The 23,067-nt window shown below is 38.1% G+C and overlaps 1 protein-coding gene across 2 annotated transcripts in view; it reads left to right on the top strand.

Annotated features, from left to right (window-relative positions):
• The first annotated feature begins 669 nt into the window (after positions 1 to 669).
• The window catches only part of PLEKHH2 (pleckstrin homology, MyTH4 and FERM domain containing H2), a 126,028-nt gene continuing 103,630 nt past the window's right edge, over positions 670 to 23,067 (top strand). The window contains exons 1-2 of one of the 2 annotated variants that reach the window (XM_045077746.1): positions 670 to 806; positions 7,716 to 7,845. In XM_045077746.1, the coding sequence (XP_044933681.1) occupies positions 7,723 to 7,845 (123 nt within the window). In that variant the 5' untranslated portion in view covers positions 670 to 806; positions 7,716 to 7,722. The remainder of the gene's footprint in view (positions 807 to 7,715; positions 7,846 to 23,067) is intronic. The other variant, XM_045077745.1, reaches the window with a different exon arrangement.

Here is a 23,067-nt window from a genome sequence, read left to right as displayed (position 1 = left end):
CGCACATCAAAAGTGCATTCCAGGACAGTTAACCCGGCAAGAGGGTAAAGGATAGATTGACAAGAACAGAGACTTCAGGCTGGGAGACCAAACAGGTGGGTGCTGAGCCGCGGCAGAGAGAAGGAGATGACCGCGGCAGAGAGAAGGAGATGACATCCCAAGATGGGGTCTGGCAAGGACAGTCTCAAGGGGGAAAATCAGAATCCTGAATATCATGGGTAATTCTGCAGGTCATAAAGCCAGGTTAGACAAATCACTCTCTTTGGTTCACAGTTGGCCAATAAAGAATGTCAGAAGGCTTTGTCCATTACCATCTTTTTTTTTTTTTTTAAAGCTTATCTCACCTTACATAGAAAACACATAAAAGAGATAAAGATTTACAAAGTTCCTTAGAGGCAAGGCAATCAGTGAGTACAACTAAAAGGCCAGTGAGCAAGTATCAGGCTTCCATACTTCTTCCAGATGAGCACTAATTTTGGACTGGATCCCAGACTACCCCCACACATCAGCTCACCCTCTGAGCTGAACGTGTGGCGAAGACTGGGGGCAGAAAGTCCAGGACAGAACTCCCTCCTGAGGCAGGGCCTGAGAGGAGTCCAAATTATAGCCAGGTGACGCCAGAGGATCGTCTGCGATTCCGATTGGCTACTGCTACTGCCAGTCTTAGGAGAAGGCGGTGCCTGCTCCCCGCCCCCTCCCGGCCCTCTCCGGCTCCGAGCTGGGCTGGCGCCCACGGAGAACCCCGAGAACCCTGCGCCAGGCGCGGCCAGGACCTCGGGCACTGCAGCAGGGGGCCCGCAACAGAGGTAGGCAAATGGAGAGGGCCGTGAGCTTAGGGGCGATCCCAGCGGCTCAGATGCCGGGATCCCCGCCCCCTCGAGAGTGTGCAGTACCGGGGGGCTCGCCGCGCGGAGGCTCGGGGCGGCGGGCAGAGCTGGCGGGCGGGGACCGGGACAGTGGAGCGCGTTGACGCTGAATGGAGTGGGACTGGCCCCCACGCCTCGGTACTCGGTGTTGCCCTACTCGCTGCCCCCAGGACTGGGGTCTCGGCCGGAGGCGGTGGCCGGGGGCTCCTCGCCCCCTGTTCTCCCGTGACGTTTTGTTTGAAAATGCGGGCTCTGGGTGTGTGGCGCGGCGCTGGCTGTCCTTGGGGGTGGGGGGCGCAGACGGCAGTCGCGTGTCCCTGCGCCCTGTGGCCGGCGCAGCTAGGGATGCTGCGGCTCGGCCTCGGCTTCCTGGGAGCCGTGCTGTGATCTCGGGGCTGAAACTCCTCAAAACTTGAAAGAACCATTTTCTGTCCCTCGAGTTGCCCGAATGTCAGGGTGCCCTTAGGTGACCTGCCGTGAAACTGCGCTGGCCCTGAAGTTATTAGACCTCTTCTTAAAAGACGGAGCGTTTGAGTCATCGATTTTGATGCGCGAAACTCCGTGGGAAGAAGGGCAAGTCGGACGCTTCGCGCGTAAAAGCTTTGGTGCTGTGCTACCTGCAGGGTCCCTGTTTTCTTGCTGAATACGCAAGTCCCAAGCCTCGACCGCGCCGCGGTGTGTGTCCCCGAGGAGCTGTGGAGTGGGGAGCACGGGGCTGCTTCGGGCAGTGCCACCGAAGGGCGGGCTTAGCCCAGGTGGAGCTGGTTGGTGGTCCCGAGGCTTCTCAAACAAGGCATGCCTCGGTGTGGTCTGTGTGGTGGTCGAGAAAGAGACCCTTTCTGCTTTGGAAAAGAAATAACACAATTACCTGGCCGAGTGAAGCCGTGCCTTACGAGGAGAGAATTAAAGAATGGGAGTGGCTAACCCGGAGTTTCATCAGGATAAGCCTAAATAGAGGAATTCTTTCTTTTCTTTCCTTTTCTCTTTTGGGATTTGGAAGAGAAACAGGAAGTCAGAGATTCGGAGAAAGGAGCATTCACTCCGTAATTGTAAACAGTTTATTTTGTGTCAGTAAATATTTCCCAAAGTCATGGGGCGGCGGGGAGGTGGGTGTTTGGAAAACCAAGACATCCTGTCCACCGCAGTTAAGATAGATTACTTTCAAATTCAAAATCTAGAAATGATACTTATTTAGCAGATGGTAAAAAGCCATACAGTTATTTTCTGTAAAGTCAGTGGTAATGGAAAACGATAAGGGATGTTGTTCAAAGTTAGAATCTTTACTCAAGATGGTGTATTAATACAACAGTTACTTTGTACTAACCGAAATTGCAGAATGAAATGAGGAAATCAGGTGTCTAGACCTCTAGGGGACCATGAGCCAACCAATCTGTAGTTTAGAATTTTTAAAAATTATGACCCTATTAATAGGGAATGCAGACATTAGATGCCAATTTAATAATATTCTTCAGGTTTCTCTACTTCATTGTAAAATACTTCATTGTAAAATATATAATGAGCATAACTAAAGATATGAATAGGTATGTTTTACTTAGAGTTTATTTATTGTGTCATTTTCATAGCAAAGTCGTCTTGGTAAGATATATGTATGAACTTGCCATATTTGCGGTTAAAACATTTCCTCTAAATCATTTGAGTTAACGGTGGAATTCTTGGCAGGGATAACTACCAACAATGGATAATTAAATTTGTAAAAGCTGACCTACTAAACATCCATGTACACTGTTACTTTTTTAAATAATTATTTTTGTTTTTTAATTTTGGAGTGGAATATTCTACAGCATAAAACAAAGCCCAGAGTTCATGAAGAAAATGATTGTTACACTTTACTACATATTTAAATAAAATTTTTTTCTTTGTGTGTATTGCAAACAAGTTTTAAAAGACAACAGATGTGTGGGGAATAATTGTGTAAATAAATGTGTGACGAGAATGTTTGTATCTATATTACTTTCTTAAAAATTATTTTTTAAAAGATTTTATTTATTTATTTGATAGAAAGATCACAGGTAGGCAGAGAAAGAGGGGGAAGCAGGCTCCCTGCTGAGCAGAGAGCCTGATGTGGGGCTCGATCCCAGGACCCTGAGATCATGACCTGAGCCGAAAGCAGAGGCTTAACCCACTGAGCCACCCAGGCACCCCTTAAAATATTATTTTTATTTGTGTATAGTTGACACATAATGTTACATTAGTTTCAGGTATAAAACATTAACCGCTCTATACAACTGTTACTTTTTCTTTACTCATTTGTAAGTGAATGCTCTTTTTAAAATTGGGGTATAATTCATGAGCCATAAAATTTAGCTTTTTAAAAGTGCACAGGTCAGTGGCTGTTAGTATATTCATGAGGTTGTACAGCTATCAGCATTATCTAATTCTGGAATAATTTTGATAACTCCAAAAAGAAACCCCAAATTCATTAACTGTTGATCACCGTTGCCCTCTTCACAGCCTTTGGCAACCACTAACTTAATTTTTGTCTCTTTGATTTACCTATTTCATGTAAATGGAATCATATTATACATGGCCTTTTATGTCAGGCTTCTTTTACTTGGCATCTGGGGTAACTGTCATTGCATGTATTAGTACTTTATTATTTTTTAGTACTTTATTCTTTTTTGTGGCTGAATAATATTCCAGTGTATGGATATACCACATTTTATTTATCCCTTCATCTGATGATGGACACTTGGATTACTTCCACTTTTTGGCTATTTGAAAAATGCTGCTATGAACATTTATATACAAGTTCTGGTGTAGACTTATATATTCAGTTCTCTTGGGTATATACTTAGCATTGGTGTTGCTGTGTCATATGGTAACTTTATGTTAAAACTTTTGAGGAACTGTTAAACTATTTACCAAAGCACCTATACCATTTTTACATTCCCAATAGCAAATTATGAGGGTTCCAATTTCTCCACATCCTCACCCACACTTGTTATTATATGTCTTTATTATCATAACCATCCTATTTGTTGTGCAGTAATTGTCATGATTTTAATTTGCCTTTTCCTTTATGCCAATGATGTTGAGCATCTTTTCATGTGCTTATTAGCCATTTGTACATTTTCCTTAGAGAAAGGTCTGTTTAGATCCTTTGCCTACTTTTTATTGTTGAGTTGTAAGAGTTCTTTATATATTCTGGATAAAAGTCTCTTAGATATATGATTTGCAAATATTTTTCTCCCTTCTGTGGGTTATCTTTCCAATTTCTTGATGGTGTCCTTTGAAATAAAAGTTTTAAATTTTGATTAAGTCCAATTTATCTATTTTCTTTTTGATTACTTATGCTTTGGATATCAAATCTAAGCAAGTGTTGCCTAACTTATGGTCACAAAGATTTACCCCTATCTTTTGTTCTAAGAGTTCTTGAGCTTTGGCTCTTACATTAGATCTTTGATACATTTTAAGTTTGTTTCTGCATATGTTATGATGGAGGGGGGGTCCAAATTCATTCTTTTGCATGTGGATATCCACTTCTCTAGCACCATTGTTGAAAAGACTATTCTTTTCCAGTTGAATGGTTTTGGCACTCTTGTCAAAAATCAATCAACTATAAATGTGAGGTCTTATTTTTGGACTCTTGATTTTATTCCATTGATCATATGTCTGTCTTTATGGCAATAGCATACAGTTTTGACTACTGTAGCTTTGTAGTAATTTTTTGAAATTGGGACATAAAGAATCTCAAGATTGTTTTGACTATTTTGGACTTGAATTTTCATCTGAATTTCAGATCAACTTGCCAATTTTTACTAAAAAAATGCATTTGGAATTTTGAGAGGGATTGAATTGAATGTATGTGTCCATTTGCAAGTATTGGCATCTGCAAAAAGTCTTCCAATCCATGACATAGATGCCTTTCATTTAATTAAGTCTTCTTTAGTTTCTTTCAATGATCTTTTGTAGTTTTCAGAGTACAAGTTTTAACACTTCTTTTGTTAAATCAACTAAGTGTTTTATTATTTTTGATACTATTATTTGTGGAATATATTCTTGATTTCATTTTTGGATTTTTTTTCTTGCTAATGCATAGAAAAACAATTGATACAATTGATTGTATTTTTTTTTAAGATTTTATTTATTTATTTGACAGAGAGAGAGATCATAAGTAGGCAGAGGGAGAGGAGGAAGGAGGCTCCCTGCTGAGCAGAGACCCTGATGCGGGGCTCAATCCCAGCACCCTGGGATCATGACCTGAGCTGAAGGCATAGGCTCAACCCACTGAGCCACCCAGGTGCCCCCAACTGATTGTATTTTGATCTGGCTTCCTGAAACCTTGCTGAACTCAAGTAGTTCGAATAGATTTTTAGTGAATTTCTTAGGATTTTCTATGTACGAGATGATGACATCTGAAAGGAGAGATAATTTAGTTTTCTTTTTCCTTTTTCCTTTCTTCTTTTTAGTTGAATGTCTTGTATGTGTGAGGCCCAGAGATAGATTTAGTTTTCAAACTGGATTTTTTTTAAATTTTCTGGCCCTGGCTAGAACCTCTAGTACGACATTGGCTAGAAGTGGTAAAAGGAGACATCCGTGTCTTATTCCTGGTCTTTGGCAGATCGGTCATTTATCATTAAGTATGATGATAGCTGTGGGCTTTTTGTAGGTGCTTTTTATCAGGCTGAAGAAGTTCCCTTCTATAACGAGCTTATGGAATGATTTTATGTTGAATTTTGTCAAATGTTTTTCTCTGCATTGAATGAAATGATTATGTGGTTTTTGCCTACTACTCTATTAATATGGTTCACTGTATTGATTTTCATTTGTTGAAAAATATCTGCCTTTATGTTATTTTTTAAACTGTAGAGATTTTACAGTAGAACATATACAAGTTATTTTAAATATAGAGCAAAAAAAAATTCACCAACATGAATTAAACTCCTCTTGTTTAACAGTATCAGTACATTTCTGTGCAAAAATACAAGTGATTCAATACTTAACAGCATCTTTCAGGACTTTTTATTCTATAATATTTCATCCATATTTTCTTTCTGTGTCCACTCAAAAGCTAAGGAGAAAACAAACAAAGAAAAAGTTTGTGACTGACAAAGTTTGTCCATTATCTATTCCTACATCACTGATAGTAAAGGCTAAAGTGGGGAATGAGAAAGGCCATTAGCAAGGTTGATATCCTTAGAAGGAACTCAGAAAACAATGGTGTGAGCCTCCTATAAAAATAAAGAAATGAAAAGGAAATGATTTCCAATTTACACTTAAAAGTTTCCTTGAAATTGTGGCTAGAATTTAGGAGCATATGGAGGTTTTGATATGGTTGGTGGTCTTAATAAAGTTGTAGCCTCTGTAAAACAACTCTACTTTTACTTATTTCTAAATTTTTGAATGTTAATGTCAGTATTAATGTGAAAATTGGTTTAAGCACAAAACAATATTTATACTAAGAATAATCATCTTTTGTGGGTTTTTAGCAACACTAAGTTTTTAAAAACTTGTGTAGGTCTCAGAGGACTATATTACACTAAATACTGAGAAAATCAACTTGGTTGATGTGTGAGGGACACATATTTTTGGAAAACAAAATAATGGTTCACTTCAGCTGCAGATCTATCCTGCAGTTCTCAGAGTTTTGCTGTCATGTATATGCCGAGACCAGGGCTTGGCTCCTTGTGGAAATCCACTCCTAATGCAAATTTTATTTGTTCAAAGGTAGGGCAATTCAGAAATATATCATCAAGCCATTTATTCTGACGGCCAAATGAAACATTAACATTTAAAACAGCGTTTATGAGTCCCAGAACCAGAAACAATGAAGTTATAGGTTTTTGCACCTTATAATTTCAAAACCAGTTCCCCTGTCTCCTGGCTTCCCTCTTACAGAGCTTTTCCCTGGAATTTACCTCCTCCAAAAGCAAATTATTATTATTATTTCCATTAATGTCATGGAAAACACTGATTCCAGATTTACTTAATGTAGGTGATTCCAAATTTTTTTTATAAACATTATATATATTTTTAACCCCCAGGGTACAGATATGTGAATCACCAGGTTTATACACTTCACAGCACTCACCATAGCACACACCCTCCCCAATGTCCATAACCCCACTCCCCTGGTGATTCCAAATTTTATATTTATATCTTTTCTTATGCCAGGAAAAAACCTATACAAGTATGTCCAAAGTCATAATACTTTGCCCAGTTAACTATGCCAAAGGATTTTTGGCTTGAAAGAGAGCTTGGACCAAGGTAAATTTAGGGTGATGGTAAGTAATGATTGCAATATAAATCTAACTTATAATTGTAGGGCTATTAATGAATTTTCTTTGATTATTCTATCATGCTACCAACTGAATCAAATTGAGATATTCCTGTAAATTTAGGAGTGTGGTGAAATTATGAGCTGAAAGTTTAAAGAATTATGAGCTGAAAGGTTAAAAAAATGTTTTATCTGTTGGGCAGAGTTAAAATAATGCCAATAGTCTGTGTTTGGGTGGTGCTATTATTCTGTCCAAAGTAGTGTTACAAATAGCAGTATTTAATTTGTTCCCCCAATATACTCAGGGGGAATGACGGTTGGTTATTATCAGTGTCCTGCTTTTTCAAGATTGGTTAAACTGAGACATGGAAAGGATAACGTTACATAGAAAAGTTGAATAATAAACACATTGGGGCTCCAACCCTGGCCTCCTGTCTCCCACTAAGTTTTTTTCCATGAGCTATATAGCCAGTTCTGAAATTTATCTGAGAATGTATAAAATTTATACATGGATATCATTAGATGATAACTAGAGTGTGTACATGGGATGATGTAATGAATTATCATGAATGCTAATGGGTATTACGTTGTTTGAATGCCTTCTTTTCTAGAATAAATATGGCAGAGCTTTCTGAGACAGAAGGACCAGTAGACTGGAAAGAACGATGTGTAGCTCTGGAGTCTCAGCTCATGAAATTTAGAGTTCAAGCAAGCAAGATAAGAGAGCTCTTAGCAGAGAAGGTAAGCTTTTCTCTCCAAACTTTGTTGTTCAACAGCGGCTGTTTGGGGCATATTTCACTTATATTATATAATCTCAGTATTTTGGGGGGGGTAAACATTTTTTAAATAAAGAACATAATTTAACTTTCTGTCAGGACTTTGAAGTTATTCTCGACATATCCTTTTGCCAGTTTCAGAGTGAGTTGGACATTAGCAAAAAGCATTTGCTGATACTAGTGGAATATGTAAGAATTGTGTGTATTTGATGAATGGGGAGTTCATTCATTCCAGAGAGAAAAGCTGTAACTTATTTGATTTTTATTAGAGGTGTGTGACAGCATTTTAATTTATTAAATGTTAAGGATAATCATGTTTAAAGTGATTATAGAAGAATATTCCCCCTTTGATAGTAAAACATGTTTATACTGTATTTGAAAGTATGCATCTGTTTAGTAATTTGTATTGACTAACTCTATGTCACTAAACTATGGTCTGGGCTAGAATTGAGTTTAATATAATTATATGCTTCCCTTAATAGTTCTAGTCATGTAATTAAAATTTCATCTATGTCATAGGAATTTTTTCACATATATATGTGTAAAACTCATGGATTAATTCGTTCATTCATTTGTTCATTCATTCAACAAATATTCACTGAGGGCTCATTTTGAGTCATACACTCTTTTTTTTTTTTTTTTTTTTTTTTGGTGAAACCCAAAGTTTATTCTTTACAGACTGTGATAGTTTTTTTTTTTAATTAATTTTTTTATTTTTTTATAAACATGTATTTTTATCCCCAGGGGTACAGGTCTGTGAATTGCCAGGTTTACACACTTCACAGCACTCACCAAAGCACATACCCTCCCCAATGTCCATAACCCCAACCCCCCTTCTCTCAACCCCCCTCCCTCCAGCAACCCTCAGTTTGTTTTGTAAGATTAAGAGTCACTTATGGTTTGTCTCCCTCCCAATCCCATCTTGTTTCATTGATTCTTCTCCTACCCACTTAAGCCCCCATGTTGCATCACCACTTCCTCATATCAGGGAGATCATATGATAGTTGTCTTTCTCCCCTTGACTTATTTCGCTAAGCATGATACGCTCTAGTTCCATCCATGTTGTCGCAAATGGCAAGATTTCATTTCTTTTGATGGCTTCATAGTATTCCATTGTGTATATATACCACATCTTCTTGATCCATTCATCTGTTGATGGACATCTAGGTTCTTTCCATAGTTTAGCTCTTGTGGACATTGCTGCTATAAACATTCGGGTGCACGTGCCCCTTTGGATCACTACGTTTGTATCTTTAGGGTAAATACCCAATAGTGCAATTGCTGGGTCATAGGGCAGTTCTATTTTCAACATTTTGAGGAACCTCCATGCTGTTTTCCAGAGTGGCTGCACCGGCTTGCATTCCCACCAACAATGTAGGAGGGTTCCCCTTTCTCCGCATCCTCGCCAGCATCTGTCATTTCCTGACTGTTGATTTTAGCCATTCGAGTCATACACTCTTCTTAATGCTATGCTTACATCTGTGAACAAGAAAACCCATACTCCTGTTTGCAGAGAACCTGGATTCTCGACCTGTCCTGTCCAATACGGCAACCACTGGCCACAAGTGACTATTGAGCACTTGAAATGAAGCTAGTGCAAATTGACATGTGTTGCAAATGTAAAATACACCTCAATTTCAAAGATTTGGCATGAAATAAATAATGTAAAATATCTTAGCAATAATTTTCATATTGATCACATGCTGAAATAACATTTTGGATATTAGATTCAATAGAAAAATACTAAGATTAATTATATCTATTTCTTTTTACTTTTTAAAGATAGTTACTAGAAAATTTTAAATTACATATGTAACTCACATTGTATTTCTTTTTTAAAAGATTTATTTATTTTTAAAAATTTTAAATTATTTTTTATATTCTAAATTCAGGGTAGTTAACATACAGTGCTGTATTAGTTTCAGGTGTACAATATAGTGATCCAACAGTTCCACATGTTACTTAATCCTCATCAAAGCCAAGTGCACTCCTAATCCCCTTCACCTGTTTCACCATCCTCCAACCACCTCCCCTCTGGGAACCATCTGTTTGTTCTCTATAGTTAAGAGTCAGCTTTTCATTTGTCTCTTTTTTTTTCCTTTGTTCTTTTGTCTTGTTTCTTAAATTCCACATATGAACGAGATCATATGGTATTTGTTTTTCTCTAACTTGTTTCACTTAGCATTATTCTCTCCAGACCCATCCAGTTGTTGCAAATGGCAAGATTTCATTCCTTTTTATGGTAGAATAATATTCCATTGCATATCTTTATCCATATTTCAGCTGCTTCCATAGTTTAGCGATAATGCTGCAGTAAACATAGGGATGCATGTATCTCTTCCAATTGGTGTTCTCATATTCTTTGGGTAAATCCCCAGTAGTGCAGTTACAGGATCATAGGCTTGTTCTATTTTTAATTCTTTGAGGAGTCTCCATACTATTTTCCACAGTGGCTGTACCAGTTGATTTTCCACCAACAGTGAATGAGGGTTTCTTCTTCTCCCAATCCTTGCCAACACTTGTTTCTTATGATTTTGGTTTTAGCCATTCTGACAGGATGGCTCACATTATATTTCCATTGGAAGGTGCTGTCTAGATGGATACATAAATGGTATTAATTGTAATTCCTAACTGATCAGAAGAATTTACAGGTGCTTTCTCAAGCACTTGTTTGCATAATCCTTTGGGATGGAGACTGGTACATACATCACATATTCAAAAAAGATTGTTAATCTTTTGATTAATTGATAGCTGACAATCTCTCTCTTTTTTTTTTAAAGATTTTATTTTTACGTAATCTCTACGTTCAGTATAGGACTCAAACTTACAACCCCAAGATTAAGAGTCTCATGCTCCACAGACCGAGTTAACCAGGTGCCCTGCTAGCTGAGACTCTGTTAGCACAAAAGTATGCTACTAAAACCCAGGAAAACATTATCTTACATTTTTGTGCTTTAACGTCTTTTAGGTGGAAAGATTAAAATTATTCTATTCACGTTGGGTCAAAGGATGACCTAGTAATAGACTTTGTGGAGTAAATCCCCAATATCAGTTGGCTTTTTATCACTATTAGAATAAAAGTTATAATCTGGGGGTACGTGGGTGGCTCAGTGGGTTAAGACTCTGCCTTCGGCTCAGGTCATGATCTCAGGGCCCTGGAATCAAGCCCCACATTGGGCTCTCTGCTCAGCAGGGAGCCTGCTTCCCCCTCTCTCTCTGCCTGCCTCTCTGCTTGTGATCTCTGTCGGTCAAAAAAATAAATTAAATCTTTTTAAAAAAAGTTATGACCTGAAAAAAAAATCCCACTTTGAATATCCCCTAAGTTAAGGAAGCTTATTCTAACTCAGTTAGTGACTCATAATTAGTCTTTTGCTCCTCTCTCTATGAAAATCATTTCCCAGATTGTGCTGATTTTTCTAGTATTTTCCACAATCCCAGCCAGTCCATACAATGATTTTATTAAGATCATCAATTATATGCTTGCTGCTATGCCTCATGGACAATTACTAGGTGTTGCCTTAGCCTTTTAGCAGTTAGCACACTATTGGCCACAGCCTCCTTAAAATTTTCTTGGTTCCCTTGACCTCTGGATTTCTTTGTGGACTAAACAGGAGTTATGCTTACTTGGGTTTCAGTGAAGTGACCTTTAAGTTCTAAATTTTATGACAACATTTGTTCTTCAGAAGGCATATTTCAACAGATTTCTTTATGAGTGCCCATTTTTCAGAATTTAAAAGTGTAATTTTCTCTGTAAGTGTATTTATTTAAAAAAGCTTTTTGATTGTTTATGTTTTTAGGTTTTTTTTTTCTTTGCTGGTAAATGAATGGTGAGAGGTATATTATTTCAAAATTGCTATTGTAGGGGCGCCTGGGTGGCTCAGTTAATTAGGCGTCTGCCTTTCACTCAGGTCATGATCCTAGGGTCCTGGGATCTAGCCCCTCCTGCTTCTCCTTCTCCCTCTGCTTGTTGCTCCCCCTGCTTGTGCGAGCATGCTCCCTCTCTCTCTGCCAAAGAAATAAATAAAATCTTTAAAAAGAAATTGCTATTGTAGTTGTGGTTTCTTTGCTCCTCCTTCATTTTCTTCATCTTCTGTATTTTTTTATCTGTGACTTAGATCCTGTGACAGATCTAAGAGATGGAATTATTCAGATGTGTTTTATACAGTGGAAAGTGGACAAGTATGCCAAGTTACTCATGGTTTTCCAGTAAATATATTCAACACTAAAATGAGAATAATGTTTTTCATGTTATTTTCTGTTATGTTCCCTTACGAAATATTTTTCCCTGGATTAAAATTATTTTTGGTGCCCACCCATGTTCTAATAAAAATACCAAATATTTGTTGATTTATTATGTGCTAAGCACTTTATAGATATAATTTATTTAATTCTTATAATAAGCTCTGAAGTAAGACATTTTCTTTTTCCCATTTTATAGACTGGGAAACTGATGCTTATTATGTGCCAGGCAATCTTCTTTATATATACGTTGTTAGAGTTTTATAGATATAAAAAAGTTAATAAACACACACACGTACACACACACGAATCTAGCTATATGTTATAAATAATATGTATAGAAATATATTAGATATTTATGTAATATATAAGGTGCTTTATCCATATTGACTTTTTAATTCTTATAACAACCCTATGAGGTAGGTTCTACTATTACTCTTTTTTACCCAAGAGGAAACTTAGGCACATAAAAGTTCTTTAACTTGCCCAGGTTTATGCTAAAGAGTGAGAAATGGAGACAAGAACTGAAACTGAGCATTCTGTTTTTAGAGCCTGACTGCTTAGCCCTCACCTCTATGGCTTCTCTAATCCAGTTTTATTACCACATTCCTTGCTTTCTCTGATATACTCAGCCATTCATCTATTCTGTCTTCTCCTCAGCCATGCAACATTTAAGTCCATCTCTGCTCGAGGGCAGGTATCTGTGTGTGTGTTAGGTATCTGTGTGTATGTATGTAGTAATAACAATTTACATAGCACTACATATTTTTGAAGAAAACCCTATTGCATTGCTTCTGCATGCCAACTTGAGTCAAATGTTGCATTCCAGAGGCCAGTCTGGTCCCATCCATAACCTTTGGTTTTGTGTTAGGACCAGTCTGCCCCAAGGCTTCTCCCGGATAATTCTCCAGACCTTCCCCACAAATGGATGCAGGCCCAAGGCTGAAGATTCTTGAGAGAATACTAATTTGATTCTTCAGCTCTTTGCCAGGAATTCTGGCCAGTTTTTCTTTCCTGCAACAGTTCTGGTTCTTAGTTCTGTTTTATTGGCACTGGCTATAGGCAGCTAACACTAGGTGCCAACTATGGTTCCTAAGCCTTTGCTACAACAACCATTAGCTGATTTAAACCCTACATTAACCCCGTGAGGGAACTATTATTAATACTGAATGTCAGGATGCTGACATTAAGATTGAGAGTATTTGAGTAGTATGCCCAATATCATACAGCTAATGAATAAAAGAATGGGCATTAAACCTTTGATCTTTCATACTTTTTGTGATGCAGCTTAGAGTGCCAGGCACATAGAAGGAACTCATTATTTTCCTGTATCTTTTTAAAGAGACACACTTGTTAAATGTACAAGGAGATGACTTAAATGTAATTACGAATAATAAGAGACCTATTTCTCAATTTTTTTAAGAAAAAATACATGAGATGATCTCAGAGTGTTTCGATAATTAAAGATGGATTTCAACTAATTACCCTTAATTTTTTTTAGAGAAGAAATAGGAGAATAAATGAGATTTTTAAAAAAGAACTATTTTTGCTCCATTTTTTTTTCCATCGCAATTTCCAAGTAACTTTGAATATTGTAGCTTGTGAAGAAAAAGGCCTTATTGAAGTCTTGGGCAAATACTGCTATAAGTGGGAGAGGTCTTTGGAGGAATTTAAGGAATGGTGTTGGAAATATCTCTAGTATGCCAAATATAAACTCTTCAGGGAAGCTAAGATTTAAGTAGTTTTCCTACTTTACAGTATTACTAGTTAGTGTTCTGAGTCACGGAGGGAAAGGGGCAAGATTTTTTTTTTAAGTTGAAATGAATGCTGTTTCCTAGGTTTTTCAGTTTAAAAAAAAAAGGATGAAAATATGAAGAATTTTCCTTTGGGCATCAACATGGCCCATGTAAAGCAATGCCTCAGTTACCTGATACAGTATCACTGTCTGGGATTTCCTGCCACTTGACCTTCCTCTATGAATATGATTCCGCTTTTGTTGTCTAGGATTCTCTCACGGGAATGAGGAGTCCCTGGATGGCATAGTATTTATCTTTATATAATGGTGCAGTACAACATTATGACCACCCTATTTTTTTTTCTAAAGATTTTATTTATTTATTTGAGATAGAGAGAGAGAGAGAAAATGAGAAGGGAGAAAATCAGAGGGAGAAGCAGACTCTCTATGGAGCTGGGAGCCCGATGTGGGACTCAATCCCAGGACTCCAGGATCATGACCTGAGCTGAAGGCAGTCTCTTAACCACCCAGGCGTCCATGACCACCCTATTTAAATTACACATCCCCTCAATCACTCTGTTGCCTCACCTCATATTTCTCAGTACCTGACAAGAGTTACACATACACTGACATTGAGACTTGGGAGGCTAATTTAAATATCAGTTATTGGGCAACTGACTGAAGATATTACTTGTTATAACAAAATAAATAAAAATGGTGATAGTCTTTCATGGGTTCTGTTGGGGAAAATCATGAAGAGATACTTGGTGGGGAACTGCTGGCCATATCAGTGAGAGTGAAGGCCTTAAAGTAACCAATCTGTACACACACACACACACACACACACACACACACACACGAATATTACTCAGCCATCAAAAAGGATGAAATCTTGCCATTTGCAATGATATGAATGTACCTAGAGGGTATAATGGTAAATGAAATCAAGCAGCTAGAGAAAGACAAATACCATATGATTTCACTCATATGTGGAATTTAAGAAACAAAACAGATGAACATAGGGAAAAGGGGAAAAAAGAGAGGGAAGCAAACCATAAGTTTCTTTCTTTTTTTTTTTTTTAAGATTTTTATTTATTTATTTGACAGAGATCACAAGTAGGCAGAGAGGCAGGCAGAGAGCGAGTGAAGAGGAAGCAGGCTCCCCGCTGAGCAGAGAGCCAGATGTGGGGCTCAATCCCAGTACCCTGGGATCATGAGCCAAGCCAAAGGCAGAGGCTTTAACCCACTAAGCCACCCAGGCACCCCATAAGTTTCTTAACCATAGAGAACAATCTGAGGGTTGTGGGAGGAGCAGATGGGTAAGGGATAGGCTAAAGGGGTGGTGGGTTTTAAGGAGGTTACTTGTGATGAGCAGTGGTTGTTGTACCTAAGTGATGAATCACTAAATTCTTACCTGAAACAAATATTGCTCTCTATGTTAACTAACTGGAATTTATAAAAACTTGAAGTTAAAAAAAAGAAATACATACTACAGTGCAAAAAACTCCACCAAGTTTATTTGTATATGGTGCTTAGAACACCAAGTATTAAATGTGGTGGCGTTAGCATCCAAGTCAATGGTGTATTGCTTTCTGCCACTTGATGCTATGTTGACTGTGGCTACAGAGGGCACTTTTATGGTAGTAAATCAAAGCACTAGGTTTAGAATTTGCTGCTTTATTTTGTTATTGTGGAAGTAGCTTGTTTGTAGAAATACCTGTTTTTGTCCAAAGCCTGACATAGGGCAGCAGATTATTTCAACTTTCTTTTAGTGACTTGGTAGGGACTGGTTGTGGACTTGACTCAAGATTTACATTATAGTATATATTGTGAAAGTAAAAACTTGCTTGAATATTCTCCACATTGCTTTTTTTTTTTCTATTTTGCAAAGTTATTTTCCAGCTTGAGTGAGTATAAATACAATCACTCAAAATCAAAGTATTGCCTTTCCTAGTACTCTTATGTTTGAACTCTTATTAAAGTGTTCTAAACTTTGTTGGGCGTACTTAGTCTATGTTTACTTTATGCAATGTGAAGTTCTCAGTATTCATGATCTATAATACAGATTATGAAAATGTAGTGATTTTCTTTTGTCAAGTTTATCCTTGCTTTTAAAATAATTTTTTTGGAAAGAGTTGAAACTTTCATCCATTCATTTATTTCTTCAATATACATTTACTGAATTTCTCTTATGTGGTATTCAGTACCCCTGCCTCGGCCAATGTTATGTAAGTAAAGACTACATGCAGAATCTGGGGGGACACTTCTTAGTTTATTTACTATGTAGTGGTAGAATTACATAAAAATCTCAAATTCCAAATTTAGCCTTAGTCATAACCTCTGTCCCTGTGCTTCGTTCTGTGATATGTTCCATGAAAACCTGCAATTTAAAATTCTTCCTCCTACTGCAGAAGCGTGCTGGGCCCATAAAATTCTTCCTCCTACAAATATTAATATCACTTTAAATTCCCAAGAAAAGATATGTAGGCTAAAAGAATAGCATACATGGGATAGAAATAAAGATGAATGCTTTCCAACTAAGAATTTTGTGGCCTCATGTATTGGGAACGTGTTTTCATATGGTTCTGTGTAACTATACACTGTGTGGAGTTTATAAATACCAAAGCAGCTGTGGTTCAACTAAAAGACCACTAGGGAATCAGACCATGAAGACTCAAATCCCAGCCATGTCACTGGCTGGGATCCTAAGCTTATACAAGGCATACTCATTCTGAACATCAACTTCCTGATCTTCATGATGAGAGTAACAATTTTTGTCCTATGGTATGGCTATGAAATAATGTAGTGGAAAGTTTCTGGTTCTTAAACACTAACTAGAATTTTTTTTTTAAAGTTTTCTTCTATTCCCTGAGTTATTTTTCTTTCCTCTGAGATAATTGCCCACTTTTATGTCTGTTTGTTTGTTTCAGGTTGTAAACTTTTCTCAAATCTCTGATGATTTTTGATGGTCCCTTCATATTTAAGAATAGGGTATCTGAAAAGTTGACCAGCAATTGTGTGTAAATAGTCAATGCTGGTCAACTGTCAATCTTTGTTTTAGAATGAGTTGGGGGGGAGGGGGAACTGCCTATTACACCATGAACCCATAAATGCCACAGTTGTTGGACTGGTGCCCTCCAAACAGTTTATTCAGTTTTGTAAGAGAAGAACATTTCCATTTTCAACAGGAAATAAATGCTTAGCTGCTGGTCATTTGGCACATGGGGAGAAGTAACAAGATTTCACGGAGTTCCTTGACTCTAAGTGCTACATATTTTCCATTAATACCCACTATTTTCATCCTGCCCCCTGCACTCCTGCTCTAGGTCTTTACAAGATTCTGTGAGGATATTAACTCGCAGGAGAAACCCAGGACCCTCCAGTCCTTATTCTTTGACTATACTTTCTGCTTTATCAAAAACAAGGGGATTAGGGGCGCCTGGGTGGCTCAGTGGTTTAAGGCCTCTACCTTCAGCTCAGGTCATGATCTTGGGGGCCTGGGATTGAGTCCTGCATCGGGCTCTCTGCTCAGCAGGGAACCCGCTTCCCCCTATTTCTCTGCCTGCCTCTCTGCCTACTTGTGGTCTCTGTCTGTCAAATAAATAAATAAAATCTTTAAAAAAAATGGATTAAATGAATATATGCACACTTAATGGTGAGCTTATCTCCCCATTTCCAACCTTCCTCTCTGACATGGCTCCTAAGATGCTGGCAGACAAACATTTATCCAATGGGGAAGACTGAAAGTCTCTGGCAAATCTCATCAGCCCAAGAAGAAAGAAGAAATAATACTGACAATCAGTGGTTCCCCAACAGAAAGCCCAGCCAGATCACCTAATGTTAAAGTTCATGGTCAACAAGCCCCACATATTTGCTAAAGCATCTGGACAGCTTTTTAGTCCCTGAACATTAAACATAAGTAGGCATCTCTTGAATGACCAGACATCTGAGGAAAGCCTCTAACATGAAAGATAGAGAATAAACAGACAACAAAACAAAACAAAACACAATATTGCCTATGCAGGGAAAAAGAAAGAAAACAGAACAAGCAAAATCCTATCATTTAATATTCTAAGAGAGAAAAGATATTACGGAGAATGAGTAAGAACTCTTGAAAATCAAAAACATGGTAGAAGAGGGGCACCTGGGTAGCTCAGTTGGTTAAGTATCTGCCTTTGGCTGGAGCCATGATCCCGGAGTCCTGGGATCGAGCCTCACATCAGGCTCCCTGCTCAGTGGGGGTCTACTTCTCCCTCTCCCTCTGCCCCCTCCCCGGCTCATATGCTCTCTCTCCCTCTCAAATAAATAAAATCTTTTTTTAAATGGTAGAAGAAATAGTAAACTTAATAGAAGGGTTGGAATATAAACTTAAGGTAAATACCTGGGAAGTAGAGAAAAATGTTAAAAGGATGGAAGACAGGAGAGAAAAGATTAGAAATTTAGGGGACTAGTCCAGCATGTCCAAGACCAGGGTGGTAGGAAGTCTGGTGTGGACAAAAGCAATGAAACAAGCCACAAAAATTTCTCCTAGAATTGAAGGACACAAGATTCTCTCTTGGAAGGTCTGCCAAATACTTAATACAATAGATAAAAAATAGTTTCGTCCAAAAGCACATCATCATGAAAGTTTACTACAGACCAAAGAAAAGATTCTGCAAGCTTTCAGAGGGAACCAAAAAAAAGCCTAAACAGGTTATATGCAAACAGTTAGGAATTAGAATGGATTTTTAAGACTTGAAAGTTCCCACATAACCTTCTTGAAGAATCTCCAAAAGGATGTGTTCCATTAAAAGGGCGAAAGAATGAAAGAGAGGAAGGCAAAAGATAAAGGAAACAGGAGCTCCAATGTGGGGAAAAGTGGAAGGGTCTTCCCAAGAAGACAGCTGTGTCCTGGCAAGAGGGGTGTCAGTCCAGATGGGTACAGGTCCGAAGCTCAGGAAGTGGCTTCAAGAAGATGAAATTGGTAGAAAATCAGGTGTGAATGAACATCTTGAGAGATAATTCAATGTGGAGTTGAATTATTGATGAGTTCATAGAAAGCTGGATTAAAAAAAAGAACAAGACATTTAACTCTAGGGAGAAAAGTTAGGTAGCACGGAAAAAAGTAACCATAGTTTACTCTGTGGTACATCTCTGAGTATCATACAGTGTCACAGTAATACTAATACCAAATAGTGAATTAACCAAAGGGAAGAAAGAAACATATTGGAAGAGTATATTTATGTTGATGGTGAGATCAAAGAGCTAAATCCTCATTCTCCATAAAGGAAGTAAGTAGGAATTCACTAAACTGAAAAAAAAAAAGAAAAAGAAAAAGTCAACGAAAAGGAAGCATGAAAGTAAAATATTGAGAGAATTGGCTAAAAGAGGGTAATAATTTTTATTAACAAATCTTATGGTACTAGTTGATACTTTATGTGCATTTGTGACTTGGATAAATATAAAAACAAAAGAAAAATCGAATTATAAAGTAAATGGACTTGCCTTTTGAGAGGAAATCTTCGTATTATAATAGGGTGTTTCTATGGAAGTCACCATCCAAACAAAATAACCTATTTTGAGTTTTCAGGATATATCAAAAAGAATCAAATGTTCTGGGTTATGTAGTTGAAGTTAGGTGCATTCAGGATCAGGATTGTTACATGTCCCATTTATAATTAGGAATTATCAATTAGGAATTGCCTATTTATAATTATCAACACTCTTTTGCTAATAAAACTTTTGGCATTAAAGTCTCTTTTGTCTGATTTTGATATTGCTTTTAGGTAGCACTTGGAATACTTTTCAATCTCTTAGCATCATTTTAAAGTATGCTCTTTTAAATACAATATAGAAAGACTTACGTCTTTATCTGACTAGTGAGATAATCTCTTTAAATATATCTGAAATCATAATAAATGCATTCTGTTTCTACACATCTTGTTGTTGAAGTTTTCTTTATCTTCCCTGTTCCATGCTTTTTCCCCACCCTGTGATGCTTTGGAAGCTATAGACTGAATTTCTATTATGTGGTTATCCTTAACTCCTTTTAAAAAGAAAGGCCAGAGTGGCGCCTGGGTGGTTCAGTCAGTTAAGCATCCTACTCTTGGTTTTGGTTCAGGTCATGATCTCAGGGTTGTGAGATCGAGCCCTGCATCAGGCTCCATGCTCAGCACAGAGTATGCTTGGGGATTTCTCTCCTCTCCCCCTACACCCCTGATCCTGCTGCTGCTCATGCTTACTCACACTCTCATGCTCTCTAAAATAAATAAATAAAATCTTAAAAAAAGAAAAGAAAGGCCATTACACATACTTTATATTGTAATAACAGAACTTGAAAACTGAACGTGGTTAGGGAAAGGACATGTTAGGGAGTTGGTGATATTCAAAAATATATATATAACTATATAGGGCAACATTGTGGTGGGGGGGGTTGGTGAGAGAAAGGATGGGAAACCCGTAGCAATGAGAGCTGAGCATCAAAACAGCAAGTGCCAAAACTGTTAGGATGGCCAGCACTGACTCTTCTTTAGAAAACAGTCTTTAGAAACAATGGCACCTTCAGTTTAAATGTTGAATTAAGCTCTTGTAATTTAGGTCATCATTCAGCTTTGATGGATACTAGGAGATGGTTAATGTATAAAATCCTTTAGAAGCCATAGAATGGAAAAATGTCAGGCAACCAGAAAGACTTCAATTATCCTATCTTGTCCTAGAGAGAGAACTAGTAGTTTGTTCATCATTATTGCAAAATTACCCTTAGAAAGCCTGAGGTGGGGTGGGGGATGGGCTGGATTAGGGTGGATTGCCGAAATCACATTTTGGGTAGGATGTTTAATGTTACTGAATGAGATCTTTGACTTTGGAGAATAATTTAGCCCTCAACAACTTCTTAGTCTGCCATGACTTTGCAACAATTTCTAATTCGTAATATAGGTGTGTTTTCATAAAAAGAAAAAATAGTTTTGAAATCTATGCCCAAAATGGGACTGTGTCCTTTCACTACATTCTGTGGGTCACAGCAAGTCACAAAGTCATCCCAGAGTCAAAAGGAGGAATAATGGATCTCACCTCTCAATGGGAAAAGTGGCATGTGCATATAGGGAGGGAAGGAATTGGTGGTGCCCTGTTTGGTGGCTATCTAAGCCTAACTAGTTACTTTAATTCACTCAGACTCTTGCATTTCAGCATATGTCCCTGCTTCCCTCCAGTAAAGCTGACCTCACAAAGGTCTCCAATGGCCTAATTAGCATATATTTGCATGTATTATTTATACTACATATCATTTACAGGTATCATTCAGTATGTTACTCATATTTAAATTTTTGTTAGAAAATTTTCAAACAAGTAAATTTTCAAAAAAGTAAGCAGAATATTATAATGGATCCCCATATACACATTACCCAGCATTAATGATTATTAACCTCAGGACCAATCCTTTTTCATCTATACCCTGATCCACTTCTCCTTTCTTACTTTATATTGAAGCAAATTCCAAGCATATTATTTCATCAATCTGTGTACATTTTAACGACTGTACGGTTATCTACTTATATATTTAGACAATTCTGGTTTTGGACATTTGTGGCTTTTATTTTTATCATTCAGATTATAATCACTGCAGGGGCTCCTGGGTGGCTTAGTCAGTTAAGCTTCTCCCTTTGACTGAGGTCATGATCCCAGTGTCCTGGGATTGAGTCCTGCATCAGGCTGCCTGCTCAGTGGGGAGCCTGCTTCTCCCTCTCCCTCTGTGACTCCCCCTGCTTGTGTTCTCTCCCTGTCAAATAAATAAAATCTTGGGGAGAAAGTATAACACTGTAATCATTACCACGTATTTTTTTTAAATATTTTATTTATTTATTTGACAGAGAGAGATCACAAGTAGTCAGAGAGGCAGGCAGAGAGAGAGAGGAGGAAGCAGGCTCCCTGCTGAGCAGAGAGCCCGATGCGGGACTCGATCCCAGGACCCTGAGATCACGACCTGAGCCGAAGGCAGAGGCTTTAACCCACTGAGCCACCCAGGTGCCCCTACCACGTATTTTTAATAAAGGAAATACCAACAGCTTTTTCCCATCACTTTGACACGTTTTCTTATTTTTATCCTCACAGTTTCCTATAAGGTAGGTAGAGCAGTTATATTATCCCTATTTTATACATAAGAATTTTAAAGTGCAGGGCGCATGGGTGGCTCAGTGCGTTAAGCCTCTGCCTTCGGCTCAGGTCGTGATCTCAGGCCCCACATTGGGCTCTCTGCTCATCAGGGAGGCTGTTCTCCACCCCCCCCCACCCCCGCCTGCCTCTCTGCTTACTTGTGATCTCTCTCTGTCAAATAAATAAAAATCTTAAAAAAAAAAAAAAAGAATTTTGAAGTGCAGTATCAAGCTGTTGAGTCATAGAGTAAGAATTAGAAACCAGATCTCTTGAATCTACTCCGTTCATTTTAAAGATTTTATTTATTTATTTATTTTGTCAGAGAGAGAGAGAGCGCGAGAGTGCAAGCGCACAGGCAGACAGAGTGGTAGAGGGAGAAGCGGGCTCCCTACGGAACAAGGAGCCCAATGTGGGACTCCATCCCAGGACGCTAGGATCATGACCTGAGCCGAAGGCAGCTGCTCAACGAACTGAGCCACCCAGGCGTTCCTACTCCGTTCATTTTAAACTAAACCTTGCTAACTTAAAGTTATTCATAAAACTAATGCATGTATATGATAGAAATGCGCTGCTGTGTAAATATCCATTGAACATCCATTAAGTCTTAGATACAATGATAGACATGCTCCTGTTTAATCTTCATGTCAATACTGTGAGATAAATTTTAATCTCTTTTACAAATGAGGAATGGAAACTCTGAGAAGTTAAATGACTTATTCATAATTACATTGCTCATAAGTAGTGGAACTGGATTCTGATTTCAGTCTTCTTGCTTCTAACATTAGTACTCTTTCCACTTTTCTCTACATTGATATTTCAAGGGCTACTTTTATTTTTTTAAGATTTTTTTATTGGGGTGCCTGGGTGGCTCAGTTAGTTGCCTTCAGCTTGGGTCATGATTCTAGGACCCTGGGATTGACCCCCACATTAGGGTCCCTGCTCAGGGGGGAGTTTGCTTCTCCCTCTGCCCCCCTCTCGTGCTTGCTCTGCCTCTCCCTTGCTAGTGGTTTCCCTCTCTCTCAAATAAATAAAATATAAAATAAAACCTTTTTAAAAAATCTCAGGGATTCCTGATGGTGCCTT

Source organism: Mustela putorius, unplaced genomic scaffold, assembly GCF_011764305.1.
Source record: "Mustela putorius furo isolate JIRA1106 unplaced genomic scaffold, ASM1176430v1.1 tig00000224_pilon_pilon_pilon, whole genome shotgun sequence".
Taxonomy (NCBI): domain Eukaryota; kingdom Metazoa; phylum Chordata; class Mammalia; order Carnivora; family Mustelidae; genus Mustela; species Mustela putorius.
Note: the sequence above shows the minus strand (reverse complement) of the source record. Positions and strands in the feature narration are given on the sequence as shown.